The sequence below is a fragment of the Barbatula barbatula genome (genome assembly GCF_947034865.1).
Source record: "Barbatula barbatula genome assembly, chromosome: 2".
NCBI lineage: Eukaryota > Metazoa > Chordata > Actinopteri > Cypriniformes > Nemacheilidae > Barbatula > Barbatula barbatula.
In genome coordinates, this window is record NC_136767.1 from 31,459,552 (window position 1) to 31,480,928 (window position 21,377).

At 38.1% G+C, this 21,377-nt stretch overlaps 1 protein-coding gene across 1 annotated transcript in view; it reads right to left on the reverse strand.

Annotated features, from left to right (window-relative positions):
* Nucleotides 1–11,959: 11,959 nt before the first annotated feature.
* The window catches only part of dlg4a (discs, large homolog 4a), a gene marked incomplete at both ends in the record, with an annotated part of 69,536 nt that continues 60,118 nt past the window's right edge, over nucleotides 11,960–21,377 (reverse strand). The window contains 16 exons of the mRNA XM_079447612.1: nucleotides 11,960–12,066; nucleotides 12,321–12,412; nucleotides 12,525–12,637; nucleotides 12,720–12,892; nucleotides 13,070–13,171; nucleotides 13,873–13,920; nucleotides 14,008–14,038; nucleotides 14,817–14,859; nucleotides 15,255–15,431; nucleotides 16,284–16,398; nucleotides 16,980–17,082; nucleotides 17,513–17,669; nucleotides 17,947–18,085; nucleotides 18,797–18,941; nucleotides 19,304–19,440; nucleotides 19,713–19,882. Of these exons, the coding sequence (XP_079303738.1) occupies nucleotides 11,960–12,066; nucleotides 12,321–12,412; nucleotides 12,525–12,637; nucleotides 12,720–12,892; nucleotides 13,070–13,171; nucleotides 13,873–13,920; nucleotides 14,008–14,038; nucleotides 14,817–14,859; nucleotides 15,255–15,431; nucleotides 16,284–16,398; nucleotides 16,980–17,082; nucleotides 17,513–17,669; nucleotides 17,947–18,085; nucleotides 18,797–18,941; nucleotides 19,304–19,440; nucleotides 19,713–19,882 (1,852 nt within the window). The remainder of the gene's footprint in view (nucleotides 12,067–12,320; nucleotides 12,413–12,524; nucleotides 12,638–12,719; nucleotides 12,893–13,069; nucleotides 13,172–13,872; nucleotides 13,921–14,007; nucleotides 14,039–14,816; nucleotides 14,860–15,254; nucleotides 15,432–16,283; nucleotides 16,399–16,979; nucleotides 17,083–17,512; nucleotides 17,670–17,946; nucleotides 18,086–18,796; nucleotides 18,942–19,303; nucleotides 19,441–19,712; nucleotides 19,883–21,377) is intronic.

Sequence of the window (21,377 nt, forward strand, 5' to 3'; positions counted from 1 at the left end):
TTATTATTTGTTAAATAGTGACCGTAGTAATCATTAAGTAATGTAAGCGGGAAATTTGGGTGAATTTAGGTTATCTTAGGTCAAGAAATGTCCCATCAACCCAAATTTTGTTTAATTATAGATAAGTCTATTTAACATGTTTTATAGTTTTGCTACCAAAAAACGATAGTTAAACAACGTCCGGCTGTGTGGTTAACTAACATAAAACATGTCAACGGGTTTGGTTTGTTGGGCTATTTTTAACTTTTTGAAGTAATACTGTAATACTATCACTTTACCACGGTACATTTTTGTGCGACAGCAATGACTTATCACTGCTTTGATCAGCTTCTCAAGACCCAGAGCAACGGCCATCTTTAAATCAGAGCACAGGAGCGTCAAACAGGCTGTCAAAACCCCCTTTTTCTTTTACAAGTAAGATGAAACCACACACGGGGAGCTTTTCACCCCCTTTGATTCCAATGCTAATGCATCTCTGGATTCCCCTTTATCGCACCTATGTGGATTGCCATGTTATTTGGCACAAGGGTTGCACATTGACTCCCATTCTTGTCATGCTAATTCGAGCACTTGTCTTCTTACTGTAAACCATTAGCTGGAGCAGGAAGGACACGAAGGAGCTGTGGCAGAGCTGAAAAGCTTGCGGGCAGAGGGTGTGAGGGCCGTCGAGAGACGAGCCACTGGATAGGGAGGCAAAAAAACATGTTTTTGTCTTTCAATGCGCATGAGGGTGATAGATGTGAGGGTCATAATGTGTGTGTGAAGTTCTTCTTTTTGCAATAATGCATCAATACGATACATCTATAGATGAACAACATTTTATATACATTTTATCTGGCTGTTAAGTATTCATAATTGGAAATGACCCAAAATATCAAAATGATGGGTTTAAATGTGTGAGCCTATTTGGGACCTCTGATAGTTAGAATAGCATACCATAGGACATAAGTATGGTACTCTCATGTTTATTTTTATATGGTACCATCATATTGCCGTAGTATTCTTAGTTTGCAGTACCTTGGAGAACTTACAAAACGTAATGTGGTGATACTGACACAAGTACCTTGAAATATGACATTAACACCACGTACATTTTAGGACAATGGTACAAAAAAATGTGTCGTTGTTTAACCCAGCATTGGGTAAAAAATGGACAAACCCAACTGTTGGGTTATAAACTAACATATTTAACTTTATTTTAGGTTGCTTTAACTCATTGTTGGGTCAAATGCTGCATAACCATAATCTGAATTTAACCCCACTGTTGGGTCTGTCCATTTTTGGCCCAACGATGTATGAAAATAACCTTTTTTATAGTGTACATAATCGAGAACCTCGCTGCAATGTTAGACTAGACTATTCGAGTTCAAATGTTAATTAAAAGTGAATTTAAATCTATTAAAAGGCCAGAAAAACATTTAAAACCAAACACAAGTGCATGGGATAAAAACCAAGCCCATGTCTGAGCCTGTCCCCCATTAAAACCTGTGCTTTTTGAGGGGTAAATTGGTCCAAAGGGTATGTACCGTGCTTTGAATCGGACCTAATCCCAGACATGTCCAAACACACACGCATGAAGCTCTTGAAGTCAACATCAAAATGTTCCTTATTTATTTTCTTAATACACATTCTTGGTCTTATTGTGAGCGACTCACTGGAGCACGTCATTCCAAATCATACAAATGTTTGGCTTTGTAATCTCACATTAAAATGTAATAATGCTGAACCTCTGAAATGACTTCTTTCTTCTTAACCCCTTCATACCAACCAACTCACACGTTTTTACAACCCCAATAAATTCAGTTCCATCCTACTGTATACAAAGAGACATACATTACATTTTAAAAGCTAAATAAATAGTAAAAATCCAGTCTGTGCTCTGCTGCTGGGTGAAATCTCTCTCTTTCCTTATGGTGACTGTAAGGTGTGTGTTGCCCCAAAAAGTGTGAAGAGTGTGATAATGACAAACGCGTCTGAGGAGAAAGCCGGTGTGAAGACCCGAAGAGAGAGCGAATGTCTACAGTGCGACCTACACCAGGGACGAGATGAATAAAAACATCCACTGATATAGTTTCCTACAGTCAAAACACGTATTCTTCTTTATTCCGTACACAGTGAACTTTGTGTAACTTTATAATCTATGAATTAATTTCAGCCAATAATAATGATGATGATGACCTCCCCCCATTCTCACAGCTACTCAAAGTGGCCAGTTAAACCAGTTAGAATCGATCACACCCTAAAGCTTTTAATTGTGCCAGCAGCTACTGTTTCATCTGGGATGTGCTGTAGCTACTCGTATGTCAGAATTGCATTTTTGCCGTCTTACTGTCTGTCGTCTCACTGTAGTTTTGAGTCGACAAAAAATTCCAATGCATATCTTTTTGTCATCAAGAAACCACCGGCGTACAGGAAGAAAGCATACATGTCATGATTAACCTGTTTTATGTGATATTTAAGGGCGGTAAATCTGAAATGGGACGTAACCCAACCACAACGCCATAAGCACAACACCAAATTTCTTTTGAACTCTGCAACTACATCTTTCTCGGCTCATTGTTGGAGCGACTTTGTTTTTTCACTGGACTGATGAAAATCTTTCTCCCAGGAATTACATTACCAACCAATAACATTGGAGTTTTGAGGTTCTGGGAAGGCTCTTGGTGTTTTGTGGTCAATAAGTCCCACAGTAATAAGTCAACTTTGAATGAAAGTGTCGGCTAAATTGTTTTTTAAATGACTGATAGATTAGCTTTCTTTAATACGGTGTGTACAGTCTGATACTTATGTTTAATAAGCCGATTAGGTCACATAAATACTTTGAACTACGCCTTTTATCACAAAATGCCATAAGTAGCCCTTGTGTGGTGTTTGGGTCTGTTTGGGAAGATGCAATTAATCATTTTTCAACTTCAGACTTTTATATTTGTTTAAGATAAACTTGTTTTATCTCCTATTTCACAAATGTTTCGCTAACACTTTACAATACGGAGCTATTAGCTAACAATGAAAGATTTAGTTTTTCAGCATTATGCATCCTTGTTAATGTTAGTTCATGTCAATACAGTTATTCTTGTTAGTTCATGATGGATTAACTAATGTTAAAAGTGACAACTTTTAATTTCAATAATGTATTAGTAAATGTTCAAATTAACATGAATTAATATAAAAAAATACTGTAGAAGTTTTGTTCATTGTTAGTTCATGTTAGCTAATCCATTAACTAATTGTTAACAAATAGCACCTTCTTGTGAAGTGTTACGCCTCATGAGCAGCAATGCGCAAGACTGACAAGACACATGGAAACTGTGATAAAAATCCAGGTTATCACAAAAACTGTTTTTTGAACTTTTCCTGAATACATGTAGAAATGTTAATGTTTTGATTAAAAGTGAATATGAACTTGTTTTCTTTGCAGTATTTGATGTCTGAAAAAACACAGAGCATCTTTTCTGTTATTTGGATAAAAGCGTCTGCTAAATGTAATTGTGTTATTTTCACCTGTTTTAATTTTCTGCAAATAAAGGCAAATAGAAAAACAATTTTTATTAGAAATTTGGTAGAAATGTTGTTAGTAGTTTACAGAATAAAACATAAAAGACCCTTTTACCTAAACACCTAGACACATGAGGAAACTCTTTTGAAATGGTCTCTTATTTTTCCCACGCCTGTATGCACATGGTGTCTATGTTGCTTATAATTTGAAAAGAGTGAAAATCTTTACAGCAATTTTAACATAATTTTTATGGCTTTATATTGTTTAAAAATTAGTTGTAAGTCCAACAAAGACATGAAAACAATACAAATGTTAAGATAAGCTCAAAACGATGCCAAAGTTTACCCTGTTATCTCAATTTTGCTTTGCATGAGCCAGTTTCACCCTGTTCTAGGCAATGTCATCTAAATATTATGTAAATATTTTTTGTTGGAGTTATGCACTTGCACTGAAGTTAACTCAACACGTACGATTTTCCTTACTGGGCTTTAAACATATGCCGCATCATACTTGGGCTTACACCCAACCGGACCCATTTTAATTAGGGACATTACAATGGAGACCACACATGAAAATGCTCTGTTGCCATGGTGACCAGCCGGGATGGCGAGGTGTAGTGGAGCCGTATGTGAGTGTGTGTACGTGCCATAGTCAGATATGATAAGAATCACACACATGTGCACTGTCAAAGCTTACGGTTTAAATCGCATCTGGGGTGGGAAGTATCAATAACAGACCTGTCTAATGATCCATAAGAGACCACAGTGTGTGTTTCACCATCCCTGCAGGATTACACACAACACACCGCTGTTCTGTACTGACCCCATTCTGACTACAACAACCTGAAACCAAGCTATGAATAATAATCGTTCTACTAGTTCATGATGAGAAATTATGCATACATAGATAGATAGATAGATAGATAGATAGATAGATAGATAGATAGATAGATAGATAGATAGATAGATAGATAGATAGATAGATAGATAGATAGATAGATAGATAGATAGATAGATGGATGGATGGATGGATGGATGGATGGATGGATGGATGGATGGATGGACGGATGGACGGACAGATAGAGAGATGAATGGAAAGATAGATGGATAGATGGATGGTAGATGATAGATAGATAGATAGATAGATAGATAGATAGATAGATAGATAGATAGATAGATAGATAGATAGATAGATAGATAGATAGATAGATAGATAGATAGATAGATAGATGGATGGATGGATGGATGGATGGATGGATGGATGGATGGATGGATGGATGGATGGATGGATGGATGGATGGATGGATGGATGGATGGATGGATGGATGGATGGATGGATGGATGGATGGATGGATGGATGGATGGATGGATGGATGGATGGATGGATGGATGGATGGATGGATGGACGGACGGACGGACAGATAGAGAGATAAATGGAAAGATAGATGGATGGATGGATTTCATTTCTTTTAAAAGCTGTTTTAAACTCAACACAACAACTCTTCTCAGACTGACTGGCCGTGGGATAAGAGGGTTATTTGCTGAATTGCACAGCTATAGAAGATGTTTCATTTTTACAAGCTTGTAAGTTGTGAGATCATCCAAAGAATGGCCAGTGGTGCAGTTCCTTCCCTCACACACACACACCGTCGTCCACCCCCCCCCAACACCGTTCACACTGCATGACCTATTTCCTGTTTCGGACAATGGGCAGATGACCCTATCACAAGGCACTGGAAACTGTGAGTTTGTGAGAATGTGTGTGCTGGAAGGTTCCCTTTCACCTCTAAGACCACGAGTAAGAACCTTGGAGGAGAATCACCATCAAAATGAACAATCTGTCATCATTTAATCTCCCTCTTGTCATTTCAAACCTGTATGACTTTCTTTCTTCTGCAGAACACAAACGAAGATATTTTCAAGAATGTTGCAACAGAACAGCACAGCCCCTCACTTCACAATTCACTATTGTAACCAATGCAAGTGAACGGCATGTACAAATCATGGCATGTTTGCAGTAAGAATGGAATATTATGAACAGTTAAAGGAATAGTTCAGTAAAAAATAAACATTCTGTCATCAATTTGTGGAAATGTAAACATAAGCGTGACTCTTTCTTCAGAGGATTGTAAAATAAAATGTCTCAGTGGTTTTGTGTTCATGTAATGTCAGTGGGGTTCAGTGTTGAGTGGTTACCAACGTTTTGTGTTCTGCAGAAGAAAGAAAGTCATACGATTGGAATTACGTGAAGGTGAAGATAATTTTCATCTTTGGAACTATCCTTTAAAATAAATCCTGCCATTTATTTTCCTATAAATATATTGTACGCTGACATACAATGCTTTTTTATTGCTATGGCTGCTTTTTCAAGTTCATTTTAATTTCCATGTAGACATTCATCATTCTCAATTATGGTCTGTTAGTTTAGCTTTGTCTGTCAAAATTAAAATTAAAATGACTTTCAGTTTCCGATTCTTAAAACGTATGTACTCCTAAATAATCACAATACTCAGTATGGGCACAAATGTTATATTATTATAATATTATAGTTCTAATCTGAATTTTATTTATTGTATATTACCATCACCCCTAGCATCACTTTTATGTTTGAATACATGACATTGTTTTCTACATATTAATTGATGACGTGGGATGAATCCTTTATTTGGGATCAATCCTTGAGAACTCAGAACTAGTAAAAGCACATACGGACCGAAAGGAAATACCAGCATCAATAATTTAAGATCAATTTCCCCGTTCCTGTTGGAAATAAATCAGTGCTTTCTCACTCGTTGCTCTTCTGTTTCTTTTCCAACTCTTGAACAGCGTCACCATCTCTCTGGATCTCTCTCGCTGTTTCATTCACATTTACTCTTATTGAAAAGCATGACCGGATGCCTTCTGACAGCCATAGCTGATAAATAAAGCTAATGATGGTCTGAACGCTTCCCACAGGTAACACACACACACACGTCTAACCTGTCCTTCACACTTTTCTCACCAAATGATTTTCTCACCGCTCCTACAGCTGGCATTCACACGCACACGCATACACACACCTGAGTTTCACATGACACGCTGTGTTTTCATGTGTGTGTTTGACTGCACTGATAGGAATGAGCGCCACATTTTTTCAATAATTGTGTGTCTGTTCTGCCCTGAAGGTCATCTGCAGCAAAAACCTCTCAAACGCAGGTTACTGTATATCAGGGCGGTAAGGAAGCATCTTTGTTGTTTGGCTTCCTCACAGGAAGAGGGTGCGACCCCTGTGGACGATGGAGAGAGAGACATAGACTCTACATATACATTAAGCTTTAACACATCAGTTTGCACAGCAAAACTGTGTACAGTTATTTTCTTATTTTAACTTGGTTCGAATATAAAGAAAGCCCTTGAAAGTTTATTCAAGTGTGCTATAAATAAAATCAGTACTTTATCAGAAATACACTTGATGGGCTTTTCAGGAAACGTACTTAAAGCTTACAACTGTTACACTTGAAATACACTTACGAGTACACTTTTATAAACACAAAAAGCTACTTTAATCACAAGTATTGAAATAGCACACTTACAAGTTTAGTAGGACTACTTAATATATTAAGTGCACTTAAAAGTACTTGAACTTTGCTTATACTTTACCAACTGAATTTGAAGTGTACGTATTTTAAGCGCAGTAACAAGAGCGAATGCGTAACACACATTTTTGTAACAATACTGTTTTATACAAAAACTCCCATGATGCACTGCACGAAAGCTGGCTGAGAGAATGATCAGTCTTTGCTTTTCTATCAGAGGTCTTGACAGAGGTTGGCAAGTTCTGGACAGTGTGAGTGTGACGGGAGAAGCGGTGGCGCCCCCTGCTGGCGACTGCATTACAGCCAATTTGTTATTCACAGGATGCTTGAGAGATTTTGGAATACAAAGAGTATAAGATTTACTATCTATCTTGAATTTTCTATTTTAACATGGTGGAGAACTTCTTACCTTTTGGCCGTCCAGTAAAAAGAGAGATGTTACAAATCTGGGGCCGGATTCACAAAACATTCTTGAGAAGAAAATCCTTCTTAACTTCAGGCCTCCCGTATTTTTTCTTGAATTGAAATGTTTTGTATTCCTGAAAAAACGCCAGTTCTTCATTTTATTTCTTAAGGTTGATTTACAAAGCATATCTCATTTTATTCTTATAAAAACACGGAATATATTCTTTATGAAAATATTTGATAACTTCAAGAAGAATCATTCTTACAAACGTCCCATAAATTCTTAAGAACAATCATATTTTTTGTCTTACGAACAGTTTTGTGAATCCAGCCCTCTGGAAATGGAAGCACAAGTCAGACATATACAGTACAATATACAGAATATATATTTGTGTGTGTTTGTTTATGCCGTGTGTTCAGTTTTATGCTGCATATTTGAGCAAATACACAGTATCCTCTATGCAGAAATGCATACAATTAATAGACTATGCAATAAATAGGGGTGTAATGATATATCGAAATACAAAAAAAGCTATATTTCTACAGTATCACGTGTGTTCAGTCAAATTGGTTGAGCTGCCAAATGTCGACAATTCAATCTTTACTTGCATACAGAAGATTCACTTGAACCTTAAATGTTTCGAATTCTTTTAGTTGTATACACAACAAATCGTTCACCTTTAAAAGGAAAATTCAGTCATTATTATTGTCATTTCAAATGACTTTCTTCTGGATATTTGGAAACATGTTGGTACCCTATTGACTCGCATTGGTTTTGGGTTCATGCATAAAAGTCAAGGGGGACCGACGGTGTTTTGGTTAACAACATTTATCAAAACATCTGCATTCGTGCTTTGCAGGAGAAAGAAAATCACACGGGTTTAAAATGACAACAGGGAGAGTAAATGATGACAGAATTTTCATTTTGAAGGTGAACGATTCCTTCAAAGCTTTGGAAATATATCAGTTTCATTTCCTAAATGTTGTTCATCATATTGTGATACTATCATACTGTGAACTCAGTGTATTATTACACCCCTAGACAAACAACGGTACGTCATCTTAAATATATGGATGCTGTTACTGTCCATCATTCACACCACTACACAATGCTCTTTAACATAAGTAGTTTATTATTTTCGTAGCTAATTTACAACAAGCATCTCACTGAAATTCAACATTTTTATACTGTCATTGGTAAATCTCTCTTTTGAGATAAATCATTTAAATATACTTTTGCATTAGATGGCGTTGTTGTATTTTCATAGTTAATCTTTTTTAAAATAAAAGCAATATGTTCAATCTGTTCAGGATAGTTAGAATAATATGTTATGGCAAATACAAATTGATAAAATACATTTGATCCTTTCAAATAAATAAATAAATAAGCATCAACTCATAATTCATTCTAGTAAGTGAAGTCATATATTTTTCTTTGTAATACATTTTGTGTGTGTGTGTGTGTGTGTGCGCGCGTGTGCGTGTAGCTCGTACAGAATGCAAGATATGTTCTCATTTGTCTTGTTTCATGTAGCCAATAATACTACGACTTTGGAAATGTATGGGTTATGTTTAAAATATCAGTGTGTGAACTCGCGTGCAGGTTTCATCTTTTTCTTTTTTAAATTTCACAGTAATTTCTCGCTTTCAGTCGATCACATTGATTGTGTGCAGCCCCTGTTAGGAAACCACAGCAAAAGTCTTTGCTCAAAACCCTGATGTAAACAAAGCCGTAAACAACTGAATAAACAAACCATATAAAATCCATAAATTAAAAAACTGTCACTGCACTCCAAATACACTAACTATCGAAAGTCAAACGCAAAAATCCAAAGGAAATAGTGAAAGTAAAAAAAAAGCTCACCAGATCTCTCTAGTCCTGTTTTCATGTTCATCTATTCTCATGAAATCTCTCCGTTAATAAGTGCAAATGTTTTTCCTTTTGTCTTGTTATCCTGACACGCGCGCACACAAATATTGTGCCTGTTTTTAAACGTCTCCGTGGTACCACCGTGGTAAAAACATCACAGTTCATGGCATTGATTTACATGAAATCACACTGAACACGTCAGCTGTAGGTCAAGCTCCGGACCCGCCGTCATTTCCGTCCTCGAGAGTGTGACGGCCTCGAAGCGCTGGATCGATTTCTACCGTGTAACTGTCACCACACAAAAGGGCAAAAAAGCCAATTTATCATTCTGTCATTCTCATGTCATACAGAGCGAAAGTGAGCTCGCCCTCACAGGACTCTGGGTAAAATTAGCTCGGAAACGGTAAAGATAGTTGGAGGCGAATGGCTAAGCTGATTCCTTCTCTAGCCGATCGAACCCACAATCGTATTCCAATAAAAACCAGCATCATTAGAAACTAATGTGCACCGATACATCCACACAGCCGCCACACACCGGATTGATTCCAATAGTCAATCTCATATATACTCTAGTATGAAACCCACTGTACATTTTCCTTATAGGACTCGTGTACGCGTGTGTGTGAGTTTTGGGATGTGAATGAATGGACATTAAGGCTATGTTCACACGGGAACTGACTGTGACCCAAATCAGATTTTCTTTTGTCCGACGGAGCAAACGGTGTCCATCTTTAAGGTACACTGGAGCCAATCACTTGAGCCGTATAACCCACGTGACCAATCACTTCGAAAGGAAAACAAACACGTGTCACGCTTTGAGAGCCCTTCGAAAATCAGACACTACGCAAGAATTGTTTATAATGTACTGAATTGCAATTTATATGATTTAAATGCATGCACACAGGTTCATTTTGACACGATACACATGCATTTCTGCCCCATCGTGATGTTTTTATGACATCTAGCAACAGGGGCAAACTGCAGAAATAAAACGTCCGAGAGGAAAATGCACAAGATTGGATGGAACTCTGAGTTGCGTCTCAGATGTTTCTCTTAAAATTGCTTAGATACAAACAGACACAAGCGAGAAATCCACGAGGAGTGAAATGAATGTAGATTGTAGATGGTCAATGATCTGCATTCGTTGAGAAATGTTTGACATCTTCAATAATATTGACTTTTGATTATTAAAGACTTGACAAATCTGAGCTCAGTTTGACACAATGACATCTCTTCTGAAACTCTAATGACGGACACATTTGTCAGATTATTTTACTCAAGAGAAATATCTGAGACGCAGACGAGTTTCCATTTGCTCTCCATTTAATCTCATTGATGTCTATTAGAAATAACTGAGATATTAAAGAGATCTCATACAGTATGTGATTTTTCCTTCTTATTGGGTTCACTGTGTGAGCATCAGAACCGACCGGTGGTTTGTAATATTTCCAGTTATACTCATAAGAATAAATATCTAAAGAAACAATGGCCGTCCGATGAAACAACCTCACCAAAAAAAATCGGATTCGTGTACAAATTGGGCAGTTTTGCAATGTGAACATAGCCATCATCGACATAAATCTGATGTGAGGGAAAAACCTACAAACATTTTTAATTCGAGTACGATTAAAACGCTTTCCGTCATAAGAGGTAACATGGAAGAACAAACGCTGAAGATATTGCACATTAAAGAGCAGCCTGGAGTCTCTCGGAAATCGGAATGTGAATTTCATCTGGAAGGAATCGTCAATCTGGCTACTGCGAGAAGATCTGAACGAAAGGCGGCTTTACAGAACACGTGCGCGTGTTTGAATGTGTCTAAATGTGCATCGTTTACATATGAACCAGAGAAAACGGAAAAAAACGTAACCCAGAATATCAAGCGCGTGTCGTGCAGGATACAAATCACACTCTGCGTGGTCTCTCTTTGATATCCATTCACTGCGATGAGCTGCAAACTATGTGAGGGGAACATTCGACGGACTGAGGCAATCGTCCCGGCACCTCCTGGATGTCAGGAAGCACGAACCAAGCGCGTAAAAATGTCTGAAAGGAATCAAATGCCCTTGTAGCGGATATCTGCGTGTGCGACCGAGTGAAAGCCGGTCTCTGAGGAGTCACAACATCTTTGATATTGAAGATTTTCAGAGCATTATTGATACCGATAAATATACTTTGATAATAATTCAGTTCCATTCAGCTTTAGGTGTGTGAAACGAGCTCTCGAACGTCTCGTTCCGGTAAAAGCCAAGGCGGTCGCCCGTCTCTCCGGCGACAGACGGGAGAGGGAATCCGACAATATACAAAATGTCCCTGTTCGTGAGGGTAAAAACAGCTCACCCGTCCTGTGGAGGAGGACGTTATTCAGAGAGAAACAGAGAAAGAGAAAGACAGAAGAAGGAAGTTTCAAGCGGAAACAGGAAGTCAGAAAGCCAGAAGAGGAAATGAGGCGGGTGCGGTGCGGACGGCTCCTGTGTCGCTCCGCGCCGCCGTTTCCGGGTGCCTCCGTGACGTCTTCTTCTCTTTCGCTCTCTCTGTCTGTTTCTCGTGATCTCGACGAGACGCAGCTCAGAAGTCCAGGACAGGTAGGCCAAACGGTAACGGAGTGAGGTGCTCACAGACGCTCCCTGGTGGGAATCCAGATATAAGGCCCTGACTGCTCCTCGATCACAGTTTTAACCTTGTGATACACCTCCTCGAAACTGTCACCCTCCACGATGGCTGTGACACAGGCAGAAAAGAGTTATGAAAACATCTTTAACGTCAGAAGAATTACAAGAGCTGTAACGTGTAACATTGTTTATTCTAAATGCGATTAATTGTGATTAAACGTATGACAGCCCAACTGAAAACATTAAGGGACGGTTTTAGACAGGACTAGGCCTCAGTTAAATTAGGATATTTAAGTTGTTTTAAACAACTTTATCATTTTTGCACCGTAATAAATACGCTTCTGATCTGAAAGACCATCTTACCAGAAAAGCACTCGAGGAAATCTTGCTCCAGTTTAACAGCGCGGTCCATTCCTTTCCTGGCCTGCTCTTCAGTCAGACGGGTGTTGATCTCTCTGGATAAATTGATAAATCCATCAAAATGAAGCCAGAGGTGTGTGTTACATCAAATAGGGTCAGTTTTGTTTTCATGCTTATGTGTTTGTTATTGTAGACTTTGGTACGTACAGGACGTTCTCCAGTGATTTAGGCCGAACGAAGATGGCGATCGGATGAAGCTGTGCTGCCTGTAGCCTACGGACAGCGTTCGCGGACACGTCCAGAATGCAGTGTTTCCCCTGCTGCTCACAAACACGAAGAGAGATAAGGATTCGCAACACGGACACGCAAGGTTTATCTTTATATCTTGAGGTTTGTTCGGACCTGTTCGGCCACCTCTCGCACGCTCTGAACGCTGGTACCGTACAGGTGACTGTTGTACTGGCCCGCCTCGATGAATCGGTGGTTCTGAATGTCTTTCTCCATCTGTTCTCGAGACGACACAAAGTGGTAGTCGCGTCCATCCACCTCATACTCGCGCTTCGGTCTCGTCGTATCTGAGAAGACAGTCGTGACATCATCACGTGTGAATGGTATATCAGTTACACGTTACACGTGCTGGGTGTGTTATAAATAACTTCTTTTGTACGCGAGGAAGCTGATATTTTGTTTGCTTTTGAATGTAGAATCTTCCCAGAACTCAATATGCACGAAACTAGTCGACCGATACTTACGAGGGACACAAGATCCAAACTTGTCTGGGAATTCAGACAGCAGGTCGTCGTTCACTCGGTCCTTCACGGGGCCCAGAATAATGATCGGTCTCGCGTAGTGCACTAAAGAGGGAAAATGAAAAATTTTATATAAAAATGCAATAAAATAAAAACGTCATTGCACTTGCACTAAGATAAAAAATAAACAAATCTCAATTAAAAATACAACTTAATTAAAATATATGTGTATGTATGTATTTATAATCAAATGAACATTAGAATCAATTAAAATAAACTAAAATGTTAAAATAAAAAATATTTGAAATGCTTGAACTGAAATAAATTCAAACCAAGACATCAATTATGTGGAAATAAACAAAGTTAAAACTAAAACATTAAGAAAATAAATTAAACCTTTATATCGATATATAAAATATATATTGCTAAAAATCACAATTTGTTTTTAGAATTTATAAGAAAACCAAAAATATAATTCTAATATAATATAATATAATAAGCTAACTCAAAATATTATTAAATATAAATAAACTGAAATTGGAAAACAGTAATCCTTGGTTTGGTCCCAAATGCATGTGAGCTGCCTACCTAGGGAGCTTTTTTAGTCATCATAGACACCACACTAAATGTAACAAATATATTATTTTTGAGCTAATATGAGTATCAAGTCATTAGCTTAGCAACATGCTACCGTAACCTCATGTGTGGAGCACTATTTGTCTGTTGACTAATTAGGGTGCTTGAATCCTTTCCTGAGGTTTCATGTCATCTAAATGACACACAGTGAGTCATCAGAGTAATCTAACCTTCGACTTGTGCGACTGTCTCATAACTCCGTACTGGCTCTTCTCGTCCTAAAAGAAACCAAACACGTGAATGTAACCTCATTTGTTTTATTGTATACAGTACATGGCAATAATGACTGTAATGCTGTAACTCACCCTGGGATAGTGTACTGTCTCGAGTTCGGTCCTGTCAAACACACAATGCATTGAAATTGAGAAAAGTCAGGTTGAAATGAAAATATTCATATTATCATTTAAGTTTAAGTTCACAGCAAAAACTATAAAGTTATAGAAATCATTTTTTTAATTTATGAGAATATGAATGAAGGCATCATAGTACACATGCTATAAAAATACAGTAATAACTGTAACGCAGAACCTACAATGACCACAATGTTTTAATATGACACAAACACACAACAAAAGGAGACAAGCCCTAGGTTTTTAAAGTGATGTACAGAAAATGTGGTGTTTTCGTTCAGGGGTGCGAACAAATTCGATTTGACATCTTTTAGTTTATTTTTTTTTAAAGTGCACATGTGCCTGAGCCTCCGTGCTCTAGGACCCTGGGGAATCCCTGGGCGGCGTGACGTAGGAGGAAACTTATGAATGAGTTAAATATCCTGAAATAAAACAACAGAGAGCAAAAATACGATAACAAAAATAGTTTTCAGATGCAACGTACGTTATTTCCAGCAATAGTAAGACATTAAATCGTACTGATAACCAGAGTATTACTCCACCCCCTTATGTGATGTCATCAACTGTATAGTTGAACTAAAGTGGTTCAAACGACAGATGAGCGACAAAGTTACTATGTTTTCGGAAACAGTCGTGACTAGCTTGTTAGTTTCTCAAACAATGCATCGTACTATTGTGGTTAACTAGCGAGATATGTCGTTGTTCGGGAAACGCACCCCCAGAACGAGAGACAAAGAGTGTTTTTATATTAGTAGGATACTCACCCTTTCTTTTGACTTCAAACGTGACCACTCTTTCCTCTCAACTCTTGAAAAACAGAGAAGAAAGATTGTAAGAGGAGAAAACGTCATTTGCTGATGTTTGAATTTAGAGCTCAAATGTGAAATTTCACTAAATACATTTAAAACATGAATTGTTTTACATTGATATTTTTAGAACATGACATGTTGATTAATGTTACTGCTAGAATGTTTTCTTTTAACTTCGAGAGAACTCTTATAGAACGTTAGATGGGTTTCATTTTGAGTGTAAATATGTTATGGAGAATTTGAATTTGCTTCATCACCATCATTTCAAGATTTTATGGTGAATTTGTGCTAGCATTATTAATAAAACGTGAAGAATAAAAGTATGAAAACGTAAGAAACGTATATGAATATGATTCTGTTCAAAGACAACACACGAGACACACTTATCCGCACCTCCTCTTGCTGGGGATGAAGCCGACCTCCTCCTCCTCCCCCTGTGGGCTGAATCTGCAGGCCTGCCACCACTCCTCATCACCACAATCCAGAACATGAAGCACATCTCCAAACTTAAAGCCCACGGCCTGACTCAAAAACCCACAGTCTGCTGTCTTATCATAGTCAAACAGAGCCCTGCCAAACCGCAAAGTCATGGAAAAATGAGAAGAGCAGTCAAAGAGAGATTGAAAAGAAGGAACATCAAAGGAAGAAGCGTGAAAATCAGACTGCTTTCTGTAAACTGCAATGATGTTCGTTTTAAGTAAAAATTCAGGTCCAGGAATGTGTCACATGACTTTACTGCATCACATGTTTCATTCAGAGATAAATCGTTTCGGAAAGATTCCGTTTTCAAAGTTACAACTTAATAAAAAAAATTACTTTACTTTACTGGTAAAATAACCTTTACGTGATTCACTACACAGACTTATAAAAAGGATTTATAAGTTGGTCGGGTACGATTTAGTTTTAAATGTAATTTTCATGTCATTTGACTTCACAAGTGCAAGAAAATACACTGCAATTCGATGTTTCAAACAGAGATGGCGATAAAGAGGAGTTACGAATTGCAGCTTTAAACTCCACGTGAACCGGAAGTTGCGATCATTTTAACTTCCGTATTTTGACTAAAAATAGTGGGCATCGCTTTCATCTTTCTCTGCGATTTGATTGGAAGTATAAAAACAGCAGTTGCATTTTGAAATGGAACTGGCAGCAAATTGACAATTGAAGGGGAGGAGTTAACGGATGCTCCGCCCAAACCGTCTAACATACGTCGATGGATAGTCATCACAGGAAGGAAGTGCATTTTCAGATTTTAACGAGATTATGAAGCCACAAAAAAAGGAGAATGACCCACATTGATAAACTATTTACAATAAACGCTGCATTGTTTCATTAAAAAAAGCAGTCAGTTTTTATTTCACTGGGACTTTAAAATCGTTTTTTTTGTGAATACGCTAGTTGATTGTATGTGTGTGTGTTCACCTGATGTAAAGTCCTCTTTTGGGGTTACTGCGTAATGTTGTGGTTCCTGAGCCCATACTGCTGTTCATTAACTGCTCTCTGAGGTCATGAATCTTTGCTTCAAATCGACTGTACTCTGTTAACAAACACAGACATCAGCAAACACCACACGCCACATTAGACCTCGTCCGTCAGTTGAATTATGTGTGTATACAATTTTGTTTTTACAAAAGTACACGTTTATTTAATATACGTATGTTTGAAATCAATGACTTGGACTGAATAACGCAGATCACCTTGTTGTTCCGAATGTATATAAATGTGTTTGTTCTGATCAACACAGAGAAAGATGTTTGGAAGAACGCTTATAACCAGACAGATTTTGTCCCCCATTGACTCCCATAGTAGGAAAAAATACTTTTTGAAGACATTTCGAAGAATCTAGGACGGCAAACAGTTCTGGGGAACTTTTGACTACCATTGTATTTTTTCCTACTATGGGAGTCAACGGGGGGCAAAATCTGTCTAGTTATAAGCATTCTAACAAATATTTTTATACACATTTGCAACAACTCGAAGGTGAGTAAATGATGACATTTTTTGGTGAAGCATCCCTTATAACTTTTGAGCGGAAGTGTAAATTCCACCACACCTGCCAATAACAGAAACCTGGCAAATATGAAGCCGCGTATAACTCTGTATGTGATGGGTTCTGACCTTCTGGTCTGTACTGGGCGATGATGGTCACAGTTTGTCCTGCGTTCTTTAACGCAGCCGCCGCTTGTTCGTGTGTAGCTGCTCGCAGATCCACACCGTTCACCTGACACACACACACACACACACACAGATCACACATTACAACAGTAATATCATAATATTCATCATCTCGCATATTATATCATAACAAGAGCAACATCAATGCTTTTCTATTAAAAACACTACTGAAAACTTCTGTAGTGCAAATGATATATTTATGAAAACAATTGGGTTGCATTGAGGTTTACATCAAAATATTATATCAAATCATTCATATTATGTATCAAAAATTTCAAAAATGTATGTAAACATTACATGAAAATATTAAGCAACATTGATACATCAAGAAACTCAACATTCCAACATCACATTCATATAAATGATGTTGCTTTACTGTGTCTGTTACTAAAGCATATCTGAGTTTACCATCATCTGTGATTTATGCTCGTTCCTTATGTAACTATTGCACAGAATGTGTGTTTGCATGTTCTCACGCTCAGGATCTGATCTCCCTTGCGGAGTTCACCGCTCAGATCTGCAGGACCTCCTGCCAGGATGAACGAGATGAAGATTCCCTCGCCATCCTCTCCTCCGACTATATTAAAGCCCAAACCCGTCGATCCTCTGTGGATCACAACACGCCTCGGATCCCTGACAGGAGGAAGACAGACGTTTTCATTTTGAAGAAAATTGTGTTTATAAAACGGTCAGTGACCGCATTACATAGCCTAAATATCCCTTTATGTACTGTACTTTATTTTATGAAACCATAAGCAATAAGCCCCACGAAGCAGTGGGTTACAAGTGCATTATGGCCATAAACGTTATTATAAACAAGTGTTTTATTCCGTGCCGGACAACCGTTTTTTTATCAAAGATGACGATTGAAGCTGAATGTGCAGGAACTAACGCTTTGCTTTCCTGTTACCTGGGTAAGTCATCATCTCCCATGATGCTGTGCAGGACAGGAGAAAAGCGGCTTGGTGAGGTGGGAGTGAGGGCTTGTGGGTAATCCGAGCCCAGGTAGTTTGGATGTCCAAGGTCTGAGTCCATGTGCGGAGAATACGCTGGAGAGTAAAACAAACACACACAAAATCAATATGGCGTCTCAATTTATCAAAGACCAAGTTTATGTCTCAGCTGGTTTGGTGTGTATCATCAAGTTTGTTGAAGCAAAATCATTTGTTTAAGTTAACACCCTGAGGCATGAAATGAGTTCAGCTGTGTTTGTTTGCTCACTAGATTTCCGTGATGAATGTTATATAAACGGTGGATATAACGTTGGATTTGGAGATGGTTTGAAACTGATAGATGGAGCGGTCCCAGCGCTAAAAGATGCCGGACATGAACCGCACGCGGTTAGTGAAACTGAGCCGTGTCTGTGTTTTGTTGGCAATGTGTGCGCACGTGCTTTAGTTCTTCCACCTCTGTTAACACATGACATTATAGAAGCAACATTCATTACACAAATTCATCGCAATAACATTCATAACCAGGTTTTAAATTAAACCAAATTTTACCATTTGGCCATTTAGCCTAAGACTGCAATACCGCAACAGTCCCTCAGGGGGCCACAGTTAGGAAAGCGAGCCCGTACCTACCCCTTAGTTAAACCATAACAGCTGATGTTAAACAATAGTTTTCCCAATAGTAATCAAAACATGGTTCATTTTCATAAGGGACACTCTTTACACATCAGTCAGCTGCAACTTTCTGAACGGACAGTTCCTGACACACCAGATTTCGTGACGGTATTGACGGAGGTGTTGTGTGCTTACTGCTTGTGAGGTCTGGTGGGTTATAGTTGTTGGTGAGATACAGGTTGTTTGGCTTCGCCACTCTGAGGTAGACCACCTCTGCCGTGTTCTTCAGCGCCCCCACGGCATCTTCATGCATCACGTCCTCCAAACACACATTATTCACCTGGTATATTGACATACACACAGAGGCTCGGATAAAGAAAAAGTCACTTTAAATCACCCTTTGGTTTGTTAAACACAGATTAGAAAAATCGTGTCCAGCAATATTGAACATTGTTTGGGGCGTGAGAAATTTCTATGTTTTCCTTTGAATTCTTGTAGTTTGTAAAAACAAAGATGATAGAGATGATAGATGATAGATTTTAAAGAAGAATTTTACTTTGAGTATAAAGCCTGCAGTTTCTTCTCTGACCAGCAGGTGTCAGCTCTCAAGTGATGCGTGAGATCAAATTAAATCATACACAAGCTCCCATAATTCTTTTTTTTTTACTTCTGGTCTGGATGAATCTATATATGTAGTCTTACCGCAAGTATTTTATCTCCGATCTGTAGTCGTCCGTCTTTATGCGCTGCCCCTCCCTCGATGATCTTTGTGACATAAATGCTGTTGTCTCCGGGGATGTGCTGGTTACCTACACCACCCGCTATACTAAAACCCAGACCTGAGACACAGACACACGTCTTGATGAAAGCTCAAACATAGCGAAATAAACTTCCCATAATTCAATCAATATTAATGTTGTAGTTTAGGAGCGTGTTAAAACATTCCCAATAAAACTCATCCTGCAAAAGTACTTCTGAAAAGTATTTGAAAAAGATGATGAAGATTAGTTCAACTAAAACTATATGTAGTGCACCCGTACCTACCTTTTATTTATTTAATCTATATTGTAATTGAAACTTATTTGATTGAATGTAAATAAAGGAATCAAACCTTTTGGCCCTTTGATGAGTTTGAGTTCGGTGACTTTCTCAGCGATGGGTTTACGGCGCAGGACGTAGAGGCGGACGATGGCCCCCGCTTCCTTCAGAGCCTCCACGGCCTGACTGTGTGTCACCTCCCGAACATCAACATCATTCACAAACAGAATACTGTCATTGACTCTGAGAAACAGAGAGAGAGGTAGAAACCTATAATGATGGCAGTTTTCACATTAGAATTCACGCCAGAAGAAGCTTGGCTACAAATCTGACAATTATGTAGAGAAATAAGAAATAAAAATAATGAATCAATTAACACACTTAAATGAATTAAAACTGAAAGTCAAAAAACCTCAAACTGACTGTAAAATAAAATTAAATTCACATTTTGATTCACATGTAAATAATCACGGCTCTGGAACCATCTGGCTTTTTACTAATCAAATGAGTGACTAACAGAAATAATGTACTGCATGATTAAAAAAGGAAATTTTCATGTAAAGTTCATAAAAAGAACACTCCAAAGGCAGAAAGTTGAATCCGTGTTTTGTTTACATTATAGTGTTTTTGATTCGGTCCTCAAGGAGGCCCCCTGGTGGTGCAGGGGCCCAATGCAACCTGCTTAGCTTCCATATGGGAAGGATCGGCTCCGCTCATTAGTACTATGAATAGATATTATATATAATTATATCTCTTCACAACAGTAACTGCATAAATGCAAAATTGTAAAAAGCACCGTGTAAATAAAACTGAATAATCGAGTAAATGTCCGAGTCAACATTTAGCCAAGAACAAGTCAAATCGCACATGTAGTCAACAGGGCCTTATTTTGAGGTGAACTGCTCCTTTAAGGTATTAAAACGTGCTTCAAATTATCTTTACTGTCTTTCGACTCTTTCATAAAAGCAAGAAATGATTATTGAAAACGTGACGCACAAAAATTAAAGTAACTCCAAATATGTCAGCGCAATAAACCCTCTTGAACTTTAAACCGTGCATTAGTTGTATATGAAGTGACTGTTGAAGTTTATTCCATCCTCAACAAAGAAGGAACGCATTAGACCATCACACTTCACATTGAAATGCTTTCTGTAATGTTTGTCGCTTCTTTTTAGTACAAAGGTATAAAACACATGCACACGCAGCACCACATCAGACACAGATTTCATCTGAACATCGCATTTCGCCGCAGTGGGAGTTGAAGTGCTGTTGTTGCGATTGACTGTCACAAAGGCTTTCTGAAAATAATCGCTCATACATATTCATGCTTTTAATGATTACAGAAGTGACCAGAGAGAGAGAGAGAGAGAGAGAGGTATTATGCCAGCTTTATTCTTCCGTCAGTTCAAATTCATCCCAAAAATGATTTTATTAATAACAGTAGAAACTGCGACAAGACAACCAACAAATGTATTAAGAGGGGACGATAAAAATACATTTTAATGTTGGGATTGTGATGAGGGATATTCAGAGCGGCAGGTGAATTTTTATTTGACATCAGGAATAAAAAGAAACTCAGGAGGAGAGGAGCACATATGACAAGTGACCGTGGATCAAATCTGAAAATCGTGCGTTCTTTCTAGATGTATGGTTTGCACCCTCTGTTTCTCTCTTTTTCTTCTGTGCTATATTTGTGTGCTTAATTTCTTCTGCAATGTGTGTCTGAGTGAATTTGAGT